The following is a 26521-nucleotide window of genomic DNA, read 5'->3' on the forward strand; positions in this document are numbered from 1 at the left end:
TTGAGCACAAAACTGCATAATGTGTTGTACCAACCGCAGGGATAGAAACTTGAATTTTAGTGATATAAGCTGATTTTTCTTCAGTACCCCCAAAGGTCTGTTTCAACATTTCTCAAAATACCCTGAAAATAACAATATTTCCCTCAGCCTAACAATTAAAATTTGAAACTGTTTTACGTAACGTTAAAAAATTACCATATAAACAACAAAGTCCAAACTCTAGACACCGAAGTAACGTTGGTGTTACATTCTCCCTACTGATAGTAGAAAGGCAATCAACTCTACTATATTGATAACAACGCTCTGTTGTTTCAAAAAAATTGCAACACTGAAATTATTGCAAGAAAAGTTTCAACGTGTACTAGGCGACCGTATGTGATGCCAATACAAACAACCAGCCTAGAAACTACGTTAAGGTGTAAACGAAATTAATTTCTGAAACAGCCATATGTATGTTTGGTTTATTTTAAATTTCGCGCAAAGATACACGAGGGCTATCTATCCCTAATTTAGCTGTGTAAGACTACAGGGAAGGTAGCTAGTCATCACCACCCATTGCCAATTCTTTTATCAACGAATAGTGGGATTGACCGTACATTATAACACCCTCACGGCTGAAAGTGCCAGCATTACAAGTCGAGTGCCTTAACCAACTGGCCATGCCGGGCCCCCATTTGTAGGTTAATAAATTTGTTTCTGTACAACTTTTTGTCTCTAACAGTGAGATGCGATCACGTACAACATTTATTTATTTTAAACCATGATATAACGTGCTTTCTATTTTCATTACATGTTACGTGTTCTTCTCAAATGAACACACACAAACACAATAAAATACTGATAAAATGTATTTATTTTGACACCTATTAGTACATATCACGAAAATATATTTCGATTTCATATTCACAATTTTGATTTGTACTTTTACTAATAACAGCCAGAAGTGTTTATAACTCTTGAGTAAAATCAAACAAGGTACTAATAGTTTTCAGACAGGTAACACTAACGATTCTAAGAGTGATTTGTACATACTCATAGTGTCTTACAAAGGTACTTTATTTAAATAAACAATAATAATAAAGCGGTATCACAGACTATTAACTATGTACACTGAACTGGAGCAATCCATTTTATCTCAGAAAGAACATACTGAGTTACAGAAATGACATAATTTTAATATAAAAATATTTTATTAATGACAAACGTTCTTATTACAGGGAGTACGAAATTCTCATCAGCTGGGACTATAGAACTTACAAGTTAGAGGAAATAGCATTTTGACATTATGTACACCTATGTACAGTATTGATATGTACTATTATTCTACAATTTAAATACCAACTTTACTCTTATCAGTTTCCATATTCTAATCTAATTAATGCTTCTAACAATTGGTAAGGGAAAATTAATTTGTAAAGTGTTACGAAAACGATATAAACACGTCTCCACTTGGACACAAGATTTACAGATACAACTGTTCAATTAATAATTTCTAAAATTATTTAAGTTTCTACGAATTTTAAACAACGACAAATGTTAAGTAACAAGTTGTTTCATTTGTTTGTAACAGAAAAGGCAAAAGTATGTTAAATATTATAGGTTTTTAATATTACAAGACAACTTCCTGTTACTAGTATTAACAATAACAGATATAAACCTGAATTGTTCTTAAGACTAACGAACACGTGCTTGTCACGTTCAAGTTAGTTTGTACCTTGGTATAAACATGAAAATTACATAGGAAGTTAGCTACAAATAAAACCACAGACATTAATAAAACGTCTAAATTTCACGTTTACAAACAATATTGTTCAAATAACAGATCAACTTACAGAATGAATACAAAGCTAGTGTTTCTTTTTTAGGCACACTGTGTTACTGTAATAACAAGTTTTCGGGCACAATAAAGGATAAAACATGTTATCGTTCACTGTCTCTGATGATGGTAACAACTTTTAATTGTACTAAAACTGTTGCTAGGAGACTGATGGAAACAAAGTTGACAGATCCAAACAGTTGGAACAGCTACAACAAAGGTAAACTGGTACAAGAAAGAGGTAACCATACCATGTGGACAATGGTTATGTTTTCACTGCTCTCAAACCATTAAAAATCGAGACTGGCATTCTTTATCTAGCAACACATTGAGGTCAGAGATCTATAAAGTACTACTACAGTAGTGTGTGATTCCATCACCAACACACTAGTTTTTAATATTTACTACAAGTACCTCCTATTCTATTTTTAAAATTTTCAGAAGCTTACCTATTTATTATTAATTTGTGTAAATTTAAAAGGTGTGATTATCTTAGTTGCTCAGCAGGGGTCTCACTTTGAAAAGATATTTATAAATAGAATAAAAGTATAAGTCACAAGTCTAAAATTAAGATGTTTATACATTTATGAGTTCAAGTAATTCTAACATAATATTTAAAACTATTTATCTCTACCTCTTTCTCTCTCTCTCTATATATATATATATGATTAAAGAGGATATTTTTCCATACAAACACATGGTTATTCATTGTACAGTACCAACAGCTTTAAAAACAAGCACACTGTTAAGTGTGTAAGAATTTAGATACATGATATATGTATATTTTAAAAGACTAAATGACTTTATACAGGAAGCTGTACAGTTTTAATATATAAAACCCAATAATCATGACCCTTGGCTTTCATACACAACTTGTCTATTCCTATCATAACATGCTATAACTACACAGTTTACCAGTTAACATATGTGACAGACAACCTATGCCACAATTAAAACAAGTACATAAAAGTGTGGTTTCTAAACATACTTAGTTCGCTCTTGAAACCTGCTAGTATATAAGCTAAATTACACGACACGTTTGGCCTCCGTGAAGTGAATACTGTGAAACACAAGGCAATTGTTTTAAATACACAAAACAAAAGTCATTGTTAGCAATCACACAATCACAAAAATAAGTTTGATTTAAATGCATTTAATTTACTTATATTTTCTTAAAAAAAATCAAAATATCCATTAGAAAATAATGAAATAAAGGACCAAGGTTAAATATACTATGACCATCATGTCAATATTACTTCAATAAAGCCACAAGCACATATCAGTCAGCACTATGTGTATGTACACACTATCTATCATTCACTTACACTGTAATATAATTAACATATCTGTACAAAACACGCTTCAGTCCATCTCTATGTCTTCACACGATCCTCCATTCTCCACGGTCCTAATGAGCTTGTTAACAAAATCAGCTGCACAGCCTGCTACAGGTTCAGGACCTACAGGCAATTTATCATTAGGACAAGATGAAGAAATAAGACACTATTAGCACGTATCCATAAAATCACAATTATACATTTATAGTTAGTTCTGTCATTATAAACCATTAACATAGAAAATACTGAAGTACCAGTTTCACTCAGAGGAATTTGTTGTCATTGATTAGTATCTGGTGTTTACTTTAAGGTAAAGCAATGTTACATAACACTTGTAAATGGTTTCCATAATTACTTTTAAATGGTAGTGTCAGGAATAAAAGGTTTTTACTGTCCTAGATCATTCAGTAATAGATGAACTTAGAAACAATCAAAGTTTAATCACTTCCACTGTCCTAGATCATTCAGTAATGGATGAACTTAGATACAATCAAAGTTTGATCACTTCCACTGTCCTAGATCATTCAGTAATGGATGAATTTAGATACAATCAAAGTTTAATCACTTCCACTGTCCTAGATCATTCAGCAATGGATGAACTTAGATACAATCAAAGTTTAATCACTTCCACTGTCCTAGATCATTCAGCAATGGATGAACTTAGATACAATCAAAGTTTAATCACTTCCACTGTCCTAGGTCATTCAGCAATGGATGAACTTAGATACAATCAAAGTTTAATCACTTCCACTGTCTTAAGTGATTCAGTAATGGATGAACGTACACACAATCAAAGTTTAAACACTTCCACTGTCCTAGATCATTCAGCTGTAGAAGGACTTCAATTCAGGCTTAAGAACATTTATTGCTGTTTTTGTTTGTTTTTAATTTCACGCAAACCTACACAAGGGCTATCTATGCTAGCCATCCCTAATTTAAATGTAAGACTAGAGGGAAAGCAGCTAGTCATCACCACCCACTGCCAATTCTTGGACTACTCTTTTGCCAACAAATAGTGGGATTGACCATCACATTATAATGCTCCCATGGCTGAAAGGGGAGCATGTCTGGTGTGACAAGGATTCTAAAATGCAACCCTCAGATTACGAATTGAGTGCCCTAACCACCTGGCCATGCTGAGCCTGCTGTTTCTCTCAAATGTGCATTGTCCTAGATGTCATGAAAACCATTCTTATGAAGAAAATTAAAGTCAAAACTGAATGGCCTGAAGGAAAAACAATAGCTAATTCATCAGTTTGGCAGTTTCATTGTATTTGTTTATCAGAAAGAGTCAAACACAACTTATGCAAAGTTTTATATGATGGATTTTCTCTTGTTCAAAGTTGTCATTAAAACATGGCAATTTACATACAATAAACCCACAATCTCAGGGTTAACAAAATTATATTATGTAGAAAAAATGTATACTTACCATTATGTAGAATGTACAATTCCACCTTTGAAGTGAGGGAAGGTAACACAGAGTTGCTCTGAATTCTCTCCTTGATCATCTGCTTCACTTCATCAATCACGTCTATCAGGATCCCTGAAAATATGTTTGGAATTAATCTTCCATAGCTTGTTTCAACAAATAAAATGAAAATGGTTCTAAAATAAGTCATTTATTTCACTTCATAGTTTAGTCAGTGTTTTACTGTCACTTATGGGGCAGTTAAAGATTCTTCTATGTAACCCTAACCTGTGATTTTACTTGAACAAAAACACTTTTTTACAGAATGTGTACTACTGAAAGTACTTGTACGTTCCAAATATTTTATTTATAAATTTACATCTTCATAACATCATTCAAACAAACACATTTGGAGGCTTATCCAGTTGTGAAGTGTATATTAACAAAGTTACTCTAATTTCTGGTCATAGTTTGTGTCAAGTTTTAATTTCACTCCTTCCTATTTTACTACTCAGAAATGCTCTGACATACAAGATGAGAAGTAAATAGGGTGAACTTCTGAAACTGATGAAATTCCTTTGTGAGATTTTAGTTCTAACTTTAATCTATTGTCAGTCACTACAGTTTTCAACAAATTCAACTTGCAGCTACTTTCACTATTGTGAGGTTTTACAATTACTGTTACAAGCCAATGTAACTGTGGCTTGACCATTTAAAAATACAATAATCCTACTTTACTCCTGTGTGTAAATTGAATATCACTGTATCCTTAACATTTATGTCTGTTATTATTACATTCAGCCATCTAGAAGTAGTTGTTAATATTACAAGAAGGAGTGAAAGAATGGAGGTTTTGTTTCCTTACGAACTGGCTGGCCTTACACAAAGAGTAAACACCTAACTTACAGCACACAGGAAGAGTGAAATTATCAATGACAGGAAGTTTTTATGTAACATTAGCTCAAGATTTAGTTAAAGTTCCATAATCTTCATCTGATTTGTAGGCTATGAGTTGTCAGAAAACCAAATTAGACAACATATGAATTACAAAGTAGCTCACATTTGGATTACAAGAGCCTTTAATACTGATTCCAGTTATTTATGACAGATTTAACCTTAAATAAAATCCATTTAAACCATGTACTATTGTTGTGAACAGTGAGTACATTCTAGAACACAAATAAAGCTTACTGTGTTCTTTCTGAAGTCCAGAAAGTTTCAACTTGTTCGCTTCATGCTGAGCTTTTTTCTTTAGTCGACAGACCCTGAAAAAAAAACAAAAAACAGATTTATAATAATATATGAACAGAAAGTAAACAAAGTGAACTGACAAATCCCAAAAACATAAAACAAAGAAAGATAGCTGATAGATTCTGAAAACAAAACCTAACTTACTAAATGTACAAGATAAAGACAGTCAAGAGATCCTGAAAACAAAATCTTGCTTACTAAATGTACAAGGTAACACAGCAATACAAGGTAAAGAAAGACAGTCAAGAGACCTTGAAAACAAAACCTTACAAAATGTACAAGATAACAAAGAAATACAACATAAAGAAAGAGACTACATTTCACTTAAGTTAATAATGGAGTAAATTATTTAATAATAAAAACTTGAATATAAAAACAAGAGATGGACCAACTTGGAGAAACTTTCAATTTTATACAGCATTTTATAACTAGGGCTAAATATCCTAAAAATAATACTGCTAGATAATGTTGGTCACTTATAACCTGTATCAAAGAGTTAGATCATTACGTTGTTTAAAACCAAGTGATTTCTAACAGAACTGTTCTTGAGATTATGAATGTATAACACAGGCTTGTTTAATGACACAAAAATTTAGAAGCATCTGATAATTCAGCTGTAAAAAAGATGCAAATACACATTTACCCTCATTGTATTTACACAATAAAAATTCATGAATGAGTACTAATATTTAGGGATTAACATTGGTTGAGCCATTTACAACCTTATTCGTGATAATTCCTCAGAGGGGAATGTTTTTAAAGACACTGGTATAGAATTATAAAATGAGGTCTTAAACACTGGTGCATACCTATAGAATAAGCATTTTAAGACACTAGTATATTACTATAGAATAAATGTTTTAATACACTAGAGAATAAGTTCTTAAAGTCAGTGGAATATCAATACATAAGTTAACATGTTCCTAAATTGAAATTGTATTTCCAATACTACTTACCACTACTCACACTTATGGTTATTACTTTACCATCAGAGTTTCTTCTTTCATCCTTTTTTTCTCACTTGTCCCAGTTTTTTATATCCCTCTCAGCTGCCCTTGGCAATATTTGTCTTTCAATACTGTCTGCCTACGTCAACGTACCTCTTTTCAATACTGTCTGCCTACGTCAACGTACCTCTTTTCAATACTGTCTGCCTACGTCAACGTACCTCTATCCTGGTACTGTATACGAGGATCTCATTCAAATAGTTTTTCTACTTTTTCAAAACTGACCCCATCTCATTCTCTAACACTGGCATTACAAATAGTTCTTAGGACAGTATCAGTGGAGGTCAGTATTACTAGAAATACATCTTCAGTTTAGGAAAATATTAACTTCCAAAACATTCTAACTTCGACTGACACTTACAGTTAAAAGATATGAATTCCACACTGTAAAGGTGGAGGGGGTAATGAGAACATAACCATACAAAAATCATCTGATCATGGGTTAGCTAATAGAAAATTGTCACCCTTGCACAGTAACCACACTACATCCAGAACTAGTACGTATAGATCATGGGTTAGCTAACAGAAAGTTGTCACCCTTGCAGAGTAACTACACTACATCCAGAACTAGTATGTATAGATCATGGGTTAGCTAACAGAAAGGTGTCACCTTTGCAGAGTAACCATACTACATCCAGAACTAGTGTATGTATAGATCATGGGTTAGCTAACAGAAAGTTGTCACCCTTGCAGAGTAACCACACTACATCCAGAACTAGTATGTATAGATCATGGGTTAGCTAATAGAAAGTTGTCACCCTTGCAGAGTAACCACACTACATCCAGAACTAGTACGTATAGATCATGGGTTAGCTAACAGAAAGTTGTCACCCTTGCAGAGTAACCACACTACATCCAGAATTAGTACGTTCTTCACTTTGAACCTGGTTCTTGTATCAAGGATGTTAATAGTACATGAGAAATCGTCAATACAAGTCAGTTCAACCAGAAAGTCAAGGTTCCACAACTAGGGGTAAAAATTAAGGGTCTTGGTCCCTATATCCCACATTTACTGCTAGGATATTGGACCACAATGTTTTATGTATATACTTTTGAATAGATTCCAACCTGTAGCCACAGAGTGATGTGTTCTGAACCACCAGAATCATGATGAGAAAATAAGCAACACCAAGATGGACAAACTTTCTCCTCAATCTTAAGAAGTCTGACAGACAATACCCCTGGCTTGGAAAGACAGGATCACGTATGTCATACTCAACCAACGGAAACAGAACTCATTTGGTCTGGAATTATGATATATTTATCTTCACTCCCCAACCGAGTGGGCAAAAGCTTTCCACTTGTCCCTAAATTATGGGGAAGACATGGAACAACTATGCTCAACCAAGGACCCAGGATGGGACCACTTCATGTTTAGAATTAGGAGGATATAGTGAACCCTCTTCTACGAACAATTTACTGAATCAATATTGATCATACAAAAATGCCATGCACATACCAACCACATAATGGAGCATCATATGTGAACTGGTATTACAAATGAGTTCCAATATAAGCTGGTGCCATTCATACCAACATCTGGGGAAGACATCCAAAAACCCTCCAAACTTCACCCTCCTCTCCAAAAATGGAGAAAAAGTCTCTGTTCACCACCCCAGTGACTTGAAACTGGGTGTAGTAAGAATTCCCTAGTTCCACTAGTAAAATATGTGGCATAACATACACTGGGGAACCCTGAGGAACAGTGCAATAGGTGAACCAAGTTCCCTAAATTTTTAAAACCAACCCCAATCTAATCGGTCCAATGATTGGTAGGGATAGACAGGATTCCCTTGAGTTTTACACATGATAGTCCATTATAGCAGTCTAATATCATATGGTAATACCACCTGGTGATCTCCTAGGTGGTCCTATGGAATGCCTTCTTTCTACAGAGACTGTTGCAACTAGTAGTAATTATAATGAAATAGTGACTGATAGTGCAGAATTGGTTTAATAGAAGCACATGTCTGGACAACATTCACCACAGAATGGGATCTTGTGAAAGGAAGTTTAGGGTCCCTTAAAGGTAGAAATAAATATACTCAGCTCCTCTGGATAAATTAGCAGAAATGGTTAATATAGCTAAAGGGGGTAAGGCAAAAAATCTTCATATGAAAAGACTGCCAGATTAGGCAAATAATACAAGAAAAAATATTGGAGGAGGTCCACATACCAATGACCTCTAGTGGCAATTTGACTTGGCTGCTGAGAACATATAAAAGTGAAATGTGGTTGGATACAACTTCCAGATGATACTTTGTCTTCAGACAGCCCAGAATAAAACTTTGTTTAGCATCTCTATAGGCGTAAGTGCAGGCAATAAAACATTCACTGAACACAACCAAGATCAAAATCTTATGGGACATGGAGAGAAAGAGCAAACATATGAGTCAGATAAAAGGACTGAACCCCTTTCCTGTCTGACAAATGGTTGTATAAGAATAGCTGGCCTGAAGGTATAGATAGAATGATTAAGTGGTTTGTGGACAAAGAGAGCAAATCACTTTGACTGGTGATGTCCACAGCCCAGCAGCCACAAAATATAAACCTGCAGATAAAGGTGGTGCATGACATATAAAAGTTACATCACAAACAGGTGTAGAGAAAGAACATGTAACCTTAATGTTCCTGGTGGATAATGGGAATGGTCATTTCAGACCAATTACCTAAAATAATGCAAGAAATATGGAGAGCAGAAGGAATTTAAAAAAAATACAAACACGTGATAATTGAATGGTTGTGAGTAAAGTTACCATAAACAATTGCAATTGTAGAAGATGAAGAACTCTGTCAAAGAGCCAAGTCAAAAACAAATCATGGTTAAAACCAGAGAATGAAAAAGAGTTCAGCCTCCTATTAGTATAATAATATATGTTGATTGATTGATTGATTTAGTGTTTTATGGCACAAAGCAGATAGGCTATCTGCGCCAAACGTCCAGTAAAAAGGTAAAAATAAATTAAATGTAGTAAAATACATAAAAGGGAATGAAGGAAAAACAAAACATCATTGAAAAACAGAAAAAGTATAAAATCAATGTTGACACCTAGTCTACAATGTTAAGAGAGAAAGCAGAGTAAGAGAAGTTGTAAAGGACTTTCTCTAGCAAAATGGTAATGATCATAACCTGCCAGGAAGACTAACAGGTTAGTACAAAACCACCGTCAGTCACCTGAAGTTGGTCTATCCAGTCCTGGTTCCGGGTTATGTTGTCATAACAGCCATTATCAAAAGATAAAGTAATAAAAGTGTAAAAAGACATATAGCAAAATTGTAATAAAAATTAGCCAAATGTCCTGTAAAAAGGTAAAAGTAAAGTAAATGTAGTAAAATTCGTAAAAGGAAACAAAGGTAAAAACAAAACATAAAATGGCATAAAACCAATGTTGACATCCAGTCTACAAAGTTGTAAAGGACTTCCTGTAGCAGAATGGTAATGATCATAACCTGCCAGGAAGACAAACAGGTAAGTACAAGAACCACTGTCAGTCACCTGAAGTTGGTCTTTCCAGTCCTGGTTCCGGGTTATGTGTCATAATGGCCAGTACTAAAAGGTAAAGAAATAAAAGTGTTAAATGACATGCAGCAAAAGTGTAATAACAACTCGCCAGGACGACTAACGGGTAGTTCAAACAGCAGCATTAATCACCTGAAGTTGGCCTTTCCAGTCCTGGTGTCGCGTTATTTAATATTCTGGCCATTTTACAATGTCAAATTGAACTAGAGAGATTGAGACTGAAAAGGGAACCACAATTAAAAAGGTGTAATAAATAAATAACAAACATTTAAATGAGGTTAAAAAGATTAATGGCCATAAAAAACTAAAAACTTTATCAAGGTGGACAGTGTCACCATCACCAATAACACTGTCCAATGTCACGGACAAATCCTGGGACAGAACATGTTTAAAATAGTGCCATCGTTGAGAGTCGTAACGATGGCAGGAAAGTAAAATGTGGCTTACAGTGATTTGAGTGTTACACAAACTACACACTGGTGCATCAGTTCCAGATAAAAGAAAACGATGAGTTAAAAACTGTGACCAATGCGTAGTCTAGTTAGAACAACTTCCTCCTTCCGAACATTACGGAAGCTAGACGGCCAATGCCCAATATAGGGTTTTATTTGAAAAAGCTTGTTGCCACGTTGCTCACTCCAAGTGGACTGCCAGCTGGCAAGGAGCTGAGCCTTGAATACCGGACCATAGTCCATGTACAGAATAGGCACAGTAGTGATAGTGCCAGAGCAGATAGATTTAGTTGCCATGTCTGCAAGCACATTCCTGCAAATACCAACGTGGCCTGGTATCCAGAAAAACTGGATAGAAGTAGATGTTAATGAGAAATTGGCCAGTCGGTTTTGAATATCAGCGAGAACAGGGTGTGAACCAACGTGAAGTAATTCCAAGGCCAGCAGAGAACTAAGGGAGCCAGTATAAATAGTGCAGTTGGAGTACTACTCAGCTTCAATATGATCCAGGGCAAGAGATATGGCATACAGTTCAGCAGTGAACACAGAAGCTGTAGAGGGAATTCTGTGCGCAACCACAGAACCGCAACAAACCATGGCAGAGCCTACAGAGTCACCTGATTTTGAACCATCCGTATAAATTGGAATAGAAAGGGTGTTCGAATGATGTTCAGTAAATAAAAGACGGTACTTCCAATCAGGAGTATCTGCCTTTTTCAGATGACTTAAAGTAAGGTCACATTTGGGGGCTGTAACAAGCCATGGGGGGATAGGCTGACCAGTGGATTATGCAATGTTTTCCAAGGACAGACCCATTTCATCCAGTTGCACCTGGATGCGAAGGCCAAAAGGAGCAATAGCAGATCATTTGTTTTGAAAACGTATGGCCCACTGAGGAAGGAAAACACATCCCCAAGTGGGATGCTTTGGTAAGGAGCGAAGTTTCAAAGAATACAGTAAAGACAGTTGCAAATGACGAAAGTGCAGAGAAGGTTCATGAGATTCAACGTATAAGCTTTGAACTAGAGAGGTGCAAAAAGCCCCAGTGCAGAGTCAAGGTCCTTGGTGATGAATGGGGTCCAGCATCTTTAAGGCCGAGGGTCTGGCATAGTCATAGACCATTGATCCATAGTCGAGTTTTGGTCGAATAAGAGCACGATATACCTTTAACATAGAACATCAATCTGCTCCCCAACTGGAAGTAGAAAGGACACGGAGGATGTTCAGTGCTCTTGTGCATTTGACCCGTAGCTGCTTCAAGTGTGGTATAAAGGTCAGCTTACGGTCAAAGATAAGCTCCAAGAACTTGGTCTCAGGGACCACTGGCAGCAAAACTTCACTGATACGGAGTTCAGGATCAGGTTGGATACCCTGTTGGCAGCAAAAGTGCATGCAAACGGTTTTAGAGATAGAAAAATTAAAGCCGTTCGCCATTGTCCACTTCAGTACAAGATTGAGGGCAGTTTGTAGCTGCCTCTCAATATATCTCATGTTCGATGACTGACACGAGATGTGAAAGTTTTCAACATAGAGCCCGTTTGCAACAGTAAGAGGGAGTTGTTCAGTGATGGCACTTATCTTTATACTGGAAAGTGTGACACTCAAAATACAGCCCTGAGGGACCCCAAGTTCCTGTACAAAAGAACGGAAAAGTGTCGAACTCACACAAACTTGGAATCTCCTGTCCATTAAAAATTTTTTAATAAACATAGGTAAATGGCCACGTAACCCATATATATATGGAGGTCTTGCAAAATGCCATACCTCCATGTTGTGTCATAAGCCTTCTCAATGTCAAAGAATATTGAAACAAGATGTTGGTGTTTGAGAAAGGCTTCTCTGGTTGATGTTTCAAGTCGAATTAGGTGGTTCATGGTGGAATGCTGTCATCGGAACCCACACTGGGTGGGCAAGAGGAGGTTGTTTGATTCGAGGAACCAAACAAGACGAGCATTAACCATCCTCTCTAAGATCTTACAGAGACAGCTTGTCAAAGCAATTGGACGATAGTGAAGGAATCTTGGGATCTTTCCTGGGTTTAGAGAAGGGTAAAATAATAGCCTGGTGCCAGGCAACAGGAAAAACATTCTCCTGCCAGATCCAGTTAAAAATAAGTAAAAGAATATCAAGAGAGGCAGGAGAGAGATAGCGCAGCATGTCATAGTGTACATCATCAGGTCCAACAGATCTAGTGCCAGACCGATGAAGGGCCATTTTCAGTTCCACCAGTGTAAAGGGACAATTATAGTAAAAAAGACAGTCAGTTCGAAAGGAAAGAAGTGAACGCTCTGCCTGAGTCTTGATGGCCAAGAAGGTGAAGGAAGAAGCAGAAGTGCTAGATACCCAGCAAAAGCTTTCACCTGGAGTATTGGCAATGCTCTGGACATCAGCTACCTCCTAGCCATCAGAGAGCAAGATGGAGAGGGAGACAGAATTGTAGTACCCACTGACCTTTCAAATCCTGTCCCATATGACCTTGGAACTGGTGGTAAAAGATATGCTAGTTGTGAACTTAATCCAAGATTCCTTCTGGTTTTGATGTCTTACCCACCTAACATGTACACGGGCCCGTTGGAAAGTGATGTGGTTCGAAAGTGTGGGATATCTATGGAAAGTATCCCAGGCCCGTTTTTGAGCCTTCTGTGCCAAGTAGCAAGCAGGATTCTACCACGGACGAGGATATCATGGAAAATCTGTCGAGGTTTTAGGAATACACTAAGCAGCTGCTTGTATAATATAGTCAGTTACCGCTTCCACACAGTCATCTATTGATGGCTGATTCACGATGGCAGGATCAAGTTCTGCAAGAGCAGTGAAAGTGGACCAGTTTGCCTGGTCCAGCTTCCACCTGGGCATGCGAGTAGGGTGGCATCAACCACGGCCAGTCTCTCTCAAAAGTATAGGAAAATGATCACTGCCTAGTGGATTATTGTCAACCCTCCATGAAAAATGAGAAAATAATGAAGGGAAGCAAACCAAGAGATCAACAGCGGTAAAGGACTGACTAGGTGTGTGAAAATAAGTGGAAGAACCAGTATTGAAAAGGGAAAGATTGTGATCAGAGAGCATATGCTCCACAGAGCAACCCCTCCTATCAATAACAGCACTTCCCCAGAGGGGATGATGTCCATTAAAGTCCTCCAGGATTAGAAATGGAGACAGCAACTGTTCAACGAGAGCATCAAGGTCTCATTGGTCATGTGTCTCTCCAGGGGACAGGTAGAGAGAACAAACAGTGATGGTGTGACCCAAGGAAACATGGATGGCTACGGCCTTCAAGGGTGTGTTGAGTGACAAAGACAGGGCGGGCACATGCTGATCAACCAATAGTGTCACCCATCCATGTACTCATCCATCACACAGCCTGTCATTTCTGTACAAAGAAAACTGCCAAATGGTGACTGTATCAGCAGGTTTTAGAAATGTTTCTTGTAAGGAAAGACATACAGGATGGTAGGAAGCAATCAGTGTTTTGATATCATACAGATTAGAACATAAACCTCAACAGTTCCATTGTATCAAGATGGCCATTTTTTAATGACGGGTAGGCAAAGTGGCTGGAGAACCCTTCTGTTTACGACCACGTCTTTTTTCCTTACTGTCCTTATTCAGAGGAGGTCTATCAACCTCCATGGATCCTGCTCTGGGTCAATTCGGCAGGTATTTGTTGTTGGAAGGGGATTCCAGTGACTAAGGACGCGAACGAATGATTGTTTTGCAACGTGGGGTTGGAGAAAAGGATGTATCAGAAGAAATGCCTGTATTTTAAACCAAAGGATGTGGATCTTGAGATTTGTTGGACTGTATGGGAGGAACAGAGATGGGTGTAGAAGTCGATTCATCAACCTTTTTTAACCATGGAAATCAAAAGGCTTTCATTTGTTTTGAAAACGATTCTCTTGGAGGTACAGAGAGATCTATCTGCACTCCCACTGTAGTTGAGGAATGAAATGCAGCAGCATATGTCCGAGATGGAGTGGCTGACAGCAATTTCCGAGCCTCAGGATAACTAATGTTATGGGTTGTTTTCAAACACTGCACCTCTTTTTCCTCCAACTATTTTGGACAAAAACGAAAGTAGGAAGGGAGGGAACCATTGCAGTTGACACAATGTGCGTCCGTGTGATACTCACAGGCATCGTGGTCCTTGCCACCACAACAAGCACATGTTAGGGAACCACGACAGGACGTCTTTGAGTGGCCAAACCTCTGACATTGGAAACATCGAAGAGGGTTTGGAATGTACGGCCATACCCTGCAAATTAGATAACCTGCCTTGATGGTGGCAGGTGCACATGGTGATGTAAATGTCAAAACGAGGATATTTGGTGGCAGTGTAATTCCATCTTTGTGAGTGGAGATGCGCCTCACTGCAGAAACACCTTGACTGGAGAGACCAGCGAGAACCTCTGACTCGGGGACGTTCTTCAAGTCCTTCTCAACAATAACTCCTCGTGATGAATTCAAGATAGCATGAGGGGTAACCTAAATAGGTACAACCCCAATTGCCTTTGAATTTAAGAGGAGTTCAATGTGTTGGGATGTGGATGTTTCAACCAATGTCTCCAGATCGAAGCTTCTTTACTGACTTTGGAGAGCCAGCAAGTCCCTCTAGTCCCTTCTGAATAAAAAAGGGAGACATTTGCCCTAAAGGCTTTTCTGAAAGAGAATGTAATATAAGAAAATGGGGTATAGGTGTTACAGATGTTGAAGATTGCTGCTCAGAGTCTTCAAGACGTGGTCGTTTACCTATTGACTGTTTTTCCACTATTTTATTTAAATTTTTTGTTGGAGGATCCATAGGGAAAAAGGAAAATTTCGGTACCCACCGACCCCACCCACCATGGAGCCCTACGAGGGGACGCACTACAATGTTATGCAAGGACATTGCAGCAATGCCAGGGTTTAGTGAGCACTATACCCAAACACTAGCATCAGACACAATGTCCACAACACCTGTTGAGAACTTCCAACACTGGTACTTGGTTGACTCTAGCCAATTGACCCAAGGGGAGCCACCCAAAGGCTGCCCGTCTACAAGAATTCAAGGCCAAAGTGGTGTGTTAGGGTTGGACCCCTCAACCACCAGGATCCTCTCCTCCCCTTCATGGGTCACCACACATGGCAAACATGTGAGTGGATGTTTAGATCGCAGAGGAGGTAAACTGGAAGAACAGAACCTTCCCTGGGAGGTCCCCTCACCACGAACAGGAATCCACACCGAGGGGTATAATATATGCAAAACAAGATAAAGGAAAATTCTTTACAGTATGAACTTCACAGTTTTATCTCTAATCACTACACAGTTCATTTCTTCTTATTAAAAGTCCATTTATAGCAATGTTTAGGGGAACAAGAGACCTGTTGGTCCATCTGGGCTGTCCCAAATCTACAACAAACTATTAAAAAATTTAAAGCCAGTCCTTATCATTCAAATATCTATTAAGCATTCTTACAAACTCACTCAAATTTACTGTGTTCAAAATATCCAAAGGCAACTCATTCCACAGGCCAACCATCATATTTGAAAAACTAAAACTGTCTTAGATGAAGATGGTTTCTACATTTTCTAATATATACTAGTGTCCCCTAGTTCTGTAATTCTTGCTGTTAAGTATGAAAAATATTAATGCATCAATATTACCAATTCATTTCACAGTCTTAAAAACTTCAATCAATCACCCTCTAACTCTTATTTTTTGAAACAAATACACTTTTAATGATCTAAATTTTTTCTGATATGGCAACCCCTCTACCCCAATTACCATTTTAATAACCCTCCTCTGAATGTTTTTCCAACAATTCAATGTCTTTCCTCAAGAAAGGAGCCCAAGACTAACACAATATTCTAAATGTGGCCTAACCAGTTATCTGTACAATGTAATTTTAACCTCTTTAGACTTGTAATTCAGTTTTCTGTAGACACAACCTAAAATCCTATTTACCCTACCACAAGCAAAAGCACACTGAATGGCTTAATAGACTGATCAACCATTACTCTAAGATCTTCCCTTACTGAAACCATATTGACTGTCTAATAAAATTATAAATTTTGTTATATGACTTTGTAAGAAATCTTTTAACAGACTTTCCAAACCTTTTCCCCACAACTGGTGTGAGACTAACAGGCCTATAATTACTGGGAAAATATTTACCACCTCTCTTGAAAATAGGAGTTATATTAGTAACTATTCCACTATTCAAGGACTTACAAAAAAAAATTGTGGCAAGTGGCCCACATATCCAATCCTTGATCTCCTTTAAAACCATCAGGGAAACATCTGGTCCAGGAACCTTATTCTTTAAAATTTCAATTTCTAACAAGCTCAGAATTTATGCAATTATCTTGTTCAATTTTGTTTTCATCTATAAATTGTTCAAGATGAGAAATACCACTTAAGTCTTTATCAGTAAAAACTTAAAAAAAAATTGTTTACCCCTAATGCACTTTAAAAAATCCTTACTGTTAATTTTTGTTGCTTTTCAGTCAAATTTGTCCGTACATCCTTTTAGATATCCTAATTTCCTGTTTGACCAACTTTCTCGGTCTTCTATAACACCAGTCAATTTGTGTTTCTGATGTTTTTCTTTAATTTTATCTCCTTTTATGACTTTTACCTTTAAATACTTTTATCAACCCCTTGTACTTATTAATTACCTCCTCTGATTTACTCTTCCCTATACCATTAGCCTCTACTTGTACAACAAATACTGCATCTTGGACAGTCTCCTCCATTATATATCTTGCTATGTCAGTTATGTCTTCCACCTGTGCCTCAGGGTAGCATAATCTCTTTTTCTCCCTATTTACCCTCCCCACACACACACACACACACTATGGTCTTAACAATTAAAAGTTCATTGCTTTTAACCCTAATACTACCCTTTTTAACTTCCTGAATATCATTGTTAACTTTAACAGATAACTCTCTTGCATGTAAAAAACTTAAACTACTTTTGAAGTCCTGCTGTCTTTTACCATAGTTTATACTTCACTTTATATATTTCCTCAACTTTAGTTAAGACAGCCTCCAATTTTACCTCCAACCTGAAAGCTCCACATATATATTTAACATCCTCACTAATAGCTTCCTTAAAAGTGTATAGTAATCTACAGTTTCCAAATAAAATAAACTTGTCTGTTGCACCTACTGCACCCAGCAAACTGGGAATGCTTAACACCCAAAGTAGTCTTAATCATTGTATTGTTTGTAGAATTAAAATAAACACTCAACACTATGATTTAATACCAGTAGGATGTTGTTAATACTGTTAAGCCTAAGTATGACAATTAACTAATTTATAAACTGTATTTATTAAATAACTGTTTTCAAATCCAGTTGACAAGCCAGACTATTTTTTCAACTGTCATCACAATGGTATTGTTGAATAACTTACTTATGCTGCCTTGTGAATTACCACAAATATACTGACTTCCAAATTATTCTCCTAATCCCTATTAAGCTGTTAATCTGACTTCACATATCAATCATTAAGGCTATCCACTCCCACAATGGTCAACATCATGTTTTCTAACATTTTTCTGACTGAACATCTCTTTCACTTGAGTTGATTTTTTTTCTGCTTAAACTTGTTTGCTCACCACAATTTATGTGTTTATCACCAAGGCCTCTATAAATTTCTAGAGCCCTGACACCAATGAATTACAAACACAATGTACAACTCTTTATGTAACCAAACTTGTCATAACTATTGCCTTTAAAGTAACTGCTTTTAACCCTCTTGTTATGAAAAACAAAACAGTCATGATATATTAACTCATAAATTAAAAAATAATGCCTACACTAAACAGACTTGTATATCCAACAATAACCAAGTTGGACATCTAGAATCCCAATGAAAAAATTAACAAAGATTGAAAAAGTAGTAACTTGGGAACCTTGAAGAATATAGGGAATAATATAGACAAGGAAAAATTGATGACTGGACACAAATCTTCTGTCTCTGCAGGTCCAATAACTGACAGGAAGCAATAATTTGACTATCATTACAATCAAACTCAGATAATCCTAGAATGAAGTTCAAAATCCCAATGAACTGTAGAAGATGGAAACCCTACAGCTTGGGTGGATAAAAAGTGGGGAAGATGGAACTGAATGACCAATAGTGGGTCAAGGACCTGCAGAGCTCCTGGACCCACGGATAAGATTACAATAACCACTGATGCTGATAGTAGTCAGATTAAGCAGTGGAAACATTGGATATAGACAGAATCTACTTTGAATATCGAGATACCAACGGCTTATGTCATGAACAAGAGTAGAAGTATGACTCCTATAAAAGCTGATAAAAATTTAAGACACCAATGACAACTGGGAGGAGTGTATAAATTGAAAACTGAACCTATATGGATGCTAAAATTGGATCCAGCTTTTCATCATAAAAGCTAATGATTCTGAGTTGTCTAACAAAGTGAAATGAAAGGAAACAAAACGAGTAACTTGAGTTGTAAGTCAGTAGATTTATTCTGTACCACTAGAGAACAATGAACCCCAAAATTCAAGGAGCAGATGTATTATTCAGAAGTAGGAAAAATGCCTCTACCTTGTGGTGGAATGCTAAATCATGAAGTTCTAATAAAGTGTCAAATAAGGCCTAATTGTAATTTCACATAACTAAAAAGCAAACCTTCTAACCATCAAATAAACCGCAGGCTCAAAAGCAACAAGGAAAAACCAAAAACACAACACTCTCGAAGCATCAACAAAAGAAAAGCAAACCAAAGTTAGCCTTGTCTTCATTTTCCATAGGTTATTTAAAAGCCTGTGTTGATTCTCACTGATTGGAACAGCATTTTGTGAGAGGGGGGCTGAAAGCCTAAAACAGGGTATAAGTAAAGCAAAACTAAAGCCCCTTCAAAACGTCAGGATCACCTTAATGAGCCTCAGAGCCACCTGCAGAACCACTACAGATCTGTATATACACATCTCTATTTCACACAGACAGGATTACTGACAGTCTCAACTGAGAATGACCCCTCCCACTTGAAAATTAAAAAAAAACAGTTTAAATTTTTAGAATTCATTTTTTTAAAATACAAACACTTGGTCCATTTATCTCTTTCTGACATCTCTATTCCTAACCTCTTATGTCATGAATTCACTTTTAAACCATTGACTAGTCAGTGTAAATGAGGTAACTGACATAACAGGAAATTGTATAAATCCTGCAAACTAAAGTTTTCCAAGACAAGCTAAATATGGAGAAACAACACTTATAATATCTTAATTAATAGAAGATGAAACTAAAATATAAAAACAAGGTGTACCCCACTGTCTTACCAAGTCAGCATGTTGTATGCACACTTCAGATTTACTAAGTGTACGATCAGTATCTGTAACCACAGAAACATTAACCAACACAAAATATACAACATAAAACCTTGCTCTTTTAGCACTAACATCACCCAGCAATGCTATATTACCTCAGTGAAATGTTGAGGTGATTTCTAAGTTTTCAACTTGCTAAGTAAACTAAAACATATTACTAGTGCTACTTTGGCTTGACTGACCTCACTTTATTCTAAGAGGTTTATTCAACTTCTGATAACATAAATTACCTTAGGGGTGATGAAGTTATTGAATTCACTGGAATACTAAATTATAGTAAGACTTTAATTTTGTGGAAGGTCGTCATTGTAAATAAATTTCAACATATAGTTTAAACTTCAAATTATCACAGATACTGGTAAGATTTCCAAGTATCATTAAAGAATATGTGGTCATGAAAAAACAAATGAAACAATACACAGGTAAACTGTTCTGTGATTTTTATACAACCTTTAGTAATCAATAATACTTTACTCACCTAGAAGCTAACTTGTTCTTTTCCTTGCGAGACTTTGGTTTGGCATGCGTCTCTGGTGACAGATCCTTTATTTCCTTGTTCAACTGTTTCAGTTGCAACCCAATGTTATAAAGCTTTTGAGGGTTTGGAGTCAAATCATTTCCATCACCTCTTCTTGCTTTCCCCGAGTGTCTAATTCCAGTTAAGGAACTGTCCTTAGTAAACACAGGATCAGTAATATCATTCAGGACATGTGGATCATCTTGAAAGTTACTTGTGTAACTTAAGCATTTGTTAGCTCCTTTAGACTGAGAGTTGTACTGCCAGAAATAACATCTTAATTTCTTTCTCTTTCCTTGATGGATCATTTTGTGTCCAGCATCTGTATCGATTAGCTTCTCTCTCTTTTCCTTGGTTTCAAATAAGTCTGGAGTGAGAAAGGTGGAGATATTAATTGGTCTTTACATCAGTGTTTTAAATTAAATGTTTAAGTGCAGTGAAAACAAAACATGTGTACACACACTTGCCAATCAGATTTACATATCACTGTCTCTAGGCATGACTTATACACTAGGAACATATTATTTTCTGAAAACAGAAACTTGATGATAAAGGTAGATTGGTTTATATGTTCACTGTCCAAGGATCATTCCTGTGGAACTTGTTGAAAACAGCTGATGGAAATTATTACACAAAATTGATTCAGACTACAAAAATGTTTGAATTTAGAGGAAGTTAATTTGATTAAAGTAGGAGAGACCACTGCCCTTTAGAAACATCTATATTCCAACATGAAGACCTTTATATTAACAGAACAACACTGACTGTCTAGTGCACTGGTTCTCAAGCTAAGTCTGAGGCCCCCTAACCTATAAAATTGCTTTAAATTGTGATTTACCAATTTAAAATAATAATTATTAATGAACTTTAAAGATATCTAAGAATTGCTTTTTCTATTAAGTTGTATGTTTACAAATCTATTGCAACAAAACAATCAGATTTATTTTGTGTATTACAGTGGACTTTTAGTAATTGACAAAAATATCAAGAACTCCAAATATCTCATACTGGTATGCCATAGCAATCTACTTTCACTACCAAATTTAACATTTTATGAAAATTATAACAAATGTAGACTAACTTGTGTTATATGTCATAGGTGATTAACACTCCTACGAAAGACGTTTCTAGTCCTGATTTCTCCAAGCCCGTTCCCCTGGCTGTGGTTTCGCTAGATAGTAGATTGGGACAGTGGGAATCTCGTTAATCCATTCATTAATGGATTTAAATGGCAATTTCATTTAAAAAAAAACTATTAGCCTAATATTAATAACCTTTCAAGTTGCTCTGGGTCCTATTGGTCCCCACTTTTCGTAGGAGTGTTAAGTGTGAAAACCAGTTACCACTCGAGTCTCACAAGTGACTGCTGTGGTTGTTTCTCCCAACCTATAACTTTGGTATGGTGACTGAAAAACAGTGCTGTGATTAGTCCTGTAATTACTTACTACAATTTGTTATACATATCTTTATTTCTAACTTTCTAGTATACAGTTTTTGTTAGTAAGTTCCATAATGTATGACTTACTTACCATTCTTTAGGTTCGTTTCATCATCTGAAAGATCTTCATCCACTGATGTATTGGATATAACAGATGTGTTGCTTGGGTTGCATGTCTTAAACCTGGTGTCAACAAAATGTTTCTGGTTTTGAAGAGTAGATTCACACATTTTACTAGTCTGGAAGATCTGAGAGAAGCACGTGTCAGATGTTTTACATTTTATTTCAGACTTGGGTGAATATAAACTTCCAATATTAGAACATACTTTTTCATATTCAACAGGTTTCAAAGAAATGGAACTAAGTAGCCTCTTTGGTTGACTGCACTTGACCGAAGTGACCGGTTCATTTGCAGGTTTGGTGTCATATTTAACAAAACCACCCCAATGAAACTCTTTTGCGTGTTTGGTTTGAAACACATTCTCTAATGAAGAGTTACTTTTGAGCACAGTTTGGTCTTCAGGTAAATTAGACCATTGCTCGAATTCCAGTACATCAAACAAACACTCATCTTTAGAATTCAGTTCAGCTAAGGTTGGCCCTTGGATAAGATCATCTTTTTCCACTTGAAAGACATCATCCATTTTAAAATTCTCTGGGTCATCAGAGACTACCCATGGAGACAGTAAACTCTGGGACTCAAAGTCCATTTCTTCATGAAACCTGAGAGGATCTTGAATATTTGTGCTTATGTTAAGTTCATCTTCTACATTCACTCCCCACAAACCAGGAATTTTTAGGAAGCTTGTTTCATTATTTCTACTGCCCAGCTCAAGAACATTATTTGTGAAAACATTGTAGCTGTTGCCCTTAAAAACTTGACTGGACTGGAATGTTTCTTCTTTCTTTGCCAGGTTTAGGGATGTATCTTTTGTTAGCTTCTCAAAGCAATTCATTTATGAGTTGAAACTTAGTTAATAACACAGTAACCAGTTTCTTTGTGATGTATAGCTCTGTAAGGAAAAGTACAGAAAAAAAAAAGAGACAACAAAGTTTCTTATAATAATAACTTACAATATAAACCTTCTAAGAATTAACATGAATTGAACAAGTCTTCTCGAACGTTTTTGTGAGCTATCTATTTACCAAATTATTTGTAGGTACATGCCTTCTTTTGATTAATGGAACCAAAACAGCTTATGAGTCACACAAAATGTTTGAAAAAATACCACTAATATTCCAGTTAATCTCAGTACTTACTGTTGAAGTTCCACATGTATTCTAGATTGTGATTTCATCCAAGATTTTGTCAACTACACAACGGGCTATCTCTGTCATGCTCACCATGGGTATTAAAACTTAGTTTTTAGCATTTCTTAATATTAACACAAGACAAACCTGACTTTATTAAGTGGGGACAAAGTACAAATTGACATGCAATTATTTATCAAAGTACTATAATTGGTTAATAACCCCATGCTTCAGGCAATATACATCATGTATTATGTTAAGCCAAAACATTGTTAATAAACTAAGAATTTTTCTAAAGAAATATGAAGCTAATCTACTGTTTAACTGATCAATGAGTTAGAAGAATTACAGACCCTAGAAATAACCTTGACAAACAACAAATCTTCTTATGTTCATGAGCTGTATATTATAAATAGGGTATCTTAGTTACCTTTTACTCATCACAGTAAACTTGTATTTGTGTAGAATTAATGCTTCTAAATTATTTAGCTCTTCAAAATACTAAAGAATAAATTTTTTAAAGTAACACTTGTCACTGAGTTTTACCAAGTTTGAATAATTACAGTGGTAAAGCATGTATTATAACTATGGTGTCTTACCATTGTAATTCTATACTTGTGTAGAATTTAAACAATATCTAAAGCAGATAAGTTTCATTTACTCTTCTGGATTAATCAACAGACAAAGAACTATAAATGATTTTATTCTATGATAACTTTTTACTTGTATAATGATAAACAGTTGTCATGTTTAAAACTTGTAGTAATAAAAATAGACAGAAAGCTTCAGTCAGTTTAAATGACAGTAATAAGTATTTGAAAATTTTATTTAAACAGCTTTTGTGTTAGAATTGCTGTTTAAAGGAAACTAACAAAACAACAGACCACCTCAGTTAAATAGTTATTCTTATAAAGCAGATGAAGTCTAAATATTATTTCATTATTTAATTGACTTCATATGTTGTCAATATGTCAAGGGAATAAACTTGTGCCTAAACCATTCACTTTATATGTGTCCAAGTAACAGAGAGATGATGACCAAATACACAGAAGAATCTGAATTTATTGCACAATAAAGCTTTTTTTTTAGTACAATACAAAACGGGCCATTTCTAAAAAGCAAATGAAATGAAGCTCTACATACATATGTGCGAGTGTAAAAGAATATTTAGAGATAAACATTATTTAGTATAATTCAAAGCGTTGCCAACCAAGTTAAAAAACAACTGGTTACTCAATCACCATCACTATTACGTACATACTATCACAAGATGAATGGTTTCTCGAAGGTTTACTGTTGTGGCATAATAACAGTATAAGAAGTATTAAGCCTAAATACCATATCTAAGTAAATTAGGCTTCACTCTTGTACTTTAATATATAATATTAATAATGGATATTTTTTACCTAACAGAAGTAGATGTTGGTTGTTACGTAATTATATAGATAAACGAAAATTAGGCCTGAGTCATACATTAATTATTTGTACCACTTATACTTTACTGATAAAAGAAAAAGTTGATTCCATAAAAATAGACAAATTTGAGGAATTTTAAAGCATAACGAACCTACCAAAACACTACAATATAAATTTTGACCTTGTCCAGATCTCTGTTCCTTGTCACATTAAATTAGTAAACAACTCTTGCGTCATCAAAATAGGTGTGATAATTGCGCCATCTAACGTTCTAAAACTAATAAAATATAAAACATTTCTATTTTTCAACGCATAATTGAACAGCATATGTAGTACGCCAAAACATGTTATTTTTAAATTGTTTGAGCTAGTATATGTGAAACCAAACATGCTCGTCCTTTCAGCCATGAGGGCGTTATAATGTGACGCTCAATCCCACTATTCGTTGGTAAAAGGGTAGCCCAAGAGTTGGCAGTGGGTGGTGATGACTAGCTGCCTTCCCTCTAGTCTTACACTGTTAAATTAGGGACGGCTAGCACAGCTAGCCCTCGAGTAGCTTTGTGCGAAATTCAAAAACAAACAAACAAACAATCCTCTAATCCAGTGGTTCTTAACTTTGTTGGAGGTACTGAGCCCCGGAAGTTTCGTACTTACATTCACTGAACTTTTCGTAATTGGAAAAATAAAATATGATTTTTTTTTTCAAATTCAAAAGATAAGTAGATATTTTATTAGTGCACAAAATGAATCATGCATCACTTGCACATAATATCACTGTGTTCAAAGAACAAAACCAACAAAACATGAACAAAAACAAAAACACAACTCAATGAATGTTTACTACAAATCAGTGGGACTTTTGCTGTTGCCTTTTAGAGACAAGTTCAGAAATGCGTGGCTTCACCTTGGCAAGTGCCACTTTCATATCATTTTCGCAACAAAGTCTGTTCTTTTTCTTCGTTTTTATGTCTACCATCCTCGAAAAGGATTGCTCGCAAAGATACGTTGCAACAAATGGTATGAATATCTTGAGGGATTTCTTAGCAATAAGAGGGTACGTTACGATTTGGTGACAACAAAACTTTGAGAGCGTTGTTATTCTGAAAAGTTGCTGTTGAACCTGGATCTGCTGAAGTTCAATGATTTCATCGATCTTCGATCTTACTTACACAATCGTCCAGCAGGGGAAAATTCGCAAAATTATCATTCTCTGTTCGTCGTTTCCATAACTGTAGCTTTTTTTGAAAAGCCTTCAGGTTTTCTTCCGCTTCGATGATGTTGACTCTACCATTCTGCATCTGTTGATTGTGATGATTGAGAGCATTGAAGATATCGACCATCTACGCCAAAATTAGAATGAACTCAAATTTTTCGAAGCAATCTGCATAACAATGTTGGTGCTCTCGCAAAGACAGGGATAATTCCACAGACATGGCAAAAACACGATTCAGCACATTTCCCCAGGATAACCACCGAAAGTTAGAATGGTACAGAAGTACCTCAAATTCAGAGCCCATTTCATTACACAGCTCTTTGAAGATGCGGTGCTTCAGGGCACTATTTCGCACAAAGTTCACACATTCCACTACAATTTTTAATACTTCTGCTAGTTTTGAAGGCAAGGTTTTGGTTGCCAATGCATGCCTGTGCAAAACACAGTGCGTTACAATGATGTTTGGTGCATCTGCTTTCACCAGCGCAACAAAACCAGAGTTTTGTCCCAGCATGACTGGAGCTCCGTCCGAACAAACTGCA

The 26521-nt window shown here is 36.0% G+C and overlaps 1 protein-coding gene across 2 annotated transcripts; it reads right to left on the reverse strand.

Moving 5' to 3' along the window:
- Window positions 1-835: 835 nt before the first annotated feature.
- On the reverse strand, window positions 836-25042 carry LOC143253837 (uncharacterized). 2 transcript variants are annotated; one of them, XM_076508266.1, is made up of 6 exons: window positions 24922-25042; window positions 22191-23112; window positions 20623-21028; window positions 5756-5829; window positions 4586-4699; window positions 836-3276 (listed from the first exon to the last, which is right to left on the reverse strand). In XM_076508266.1, exons 2-6 carry the CDS (start codon window positions 23053-23055, stop codon window positions 3179-3181), a joined length of 1557 nt encoding a protein of 518 aa, XP_076364381.1. In that variant the 5' UTR covers window positions 23056-23112; window positions 24922-25042; the 3' UTR covers window positions 836-3178. The 2 variants fall into 2 exon arrangements, with proteins under 2 accessions (XP_076364381.1, XP_076364382.1); XM_076508267.1 differs by lacking the exon at window positions 24922-25042 and adding an exon at window positions 24757-24913.
- Between the last annotated feature and the right edge of the window lie 1479 nt (window positions 25043-26521).

This window comes from Tachypleus tridentatus, chromosome 6, assembly GCF_004210375.1.
Source record: "Tachypleus tridentatus isolate NWPU-2018 chromosome 6, ASM421037v1, whole genome shotgun sequence".
In the NCBI taxonomy this organism is placed as follows: domain Eukaryota; kingdom Metazoa; phylum Arthropoda; class Merostomata; order Xiphosura; family Limulidae; genus Tachypleus; species Tachypleus tridentatus.

Bases quoted from the DNA above. Each gene is read 5' to 3' on its own strand.
- LOC143253837 (XM_076508266.1), bottom strand. From the start codon at position 23,055: ATGAATTGCTTTGAGAAGCTAACAAAAGATACATCCCTAAACCTGGCA. The intron at 5,830-20,622 runs GTGAGTAAAGTA...TTTTTTTTTCAG, and splicing joins AAGAACAAGTTAGCTTCTAG to GGTCTGTCGACTAAAGAAAA. The intron at 3,277-4,585 runs GTAAGTATACAT...AATTGCCTGTAG, and splicing joins ATTGTACATTCTACATAATG to GTCCTGAACCTGTAGCAGGC.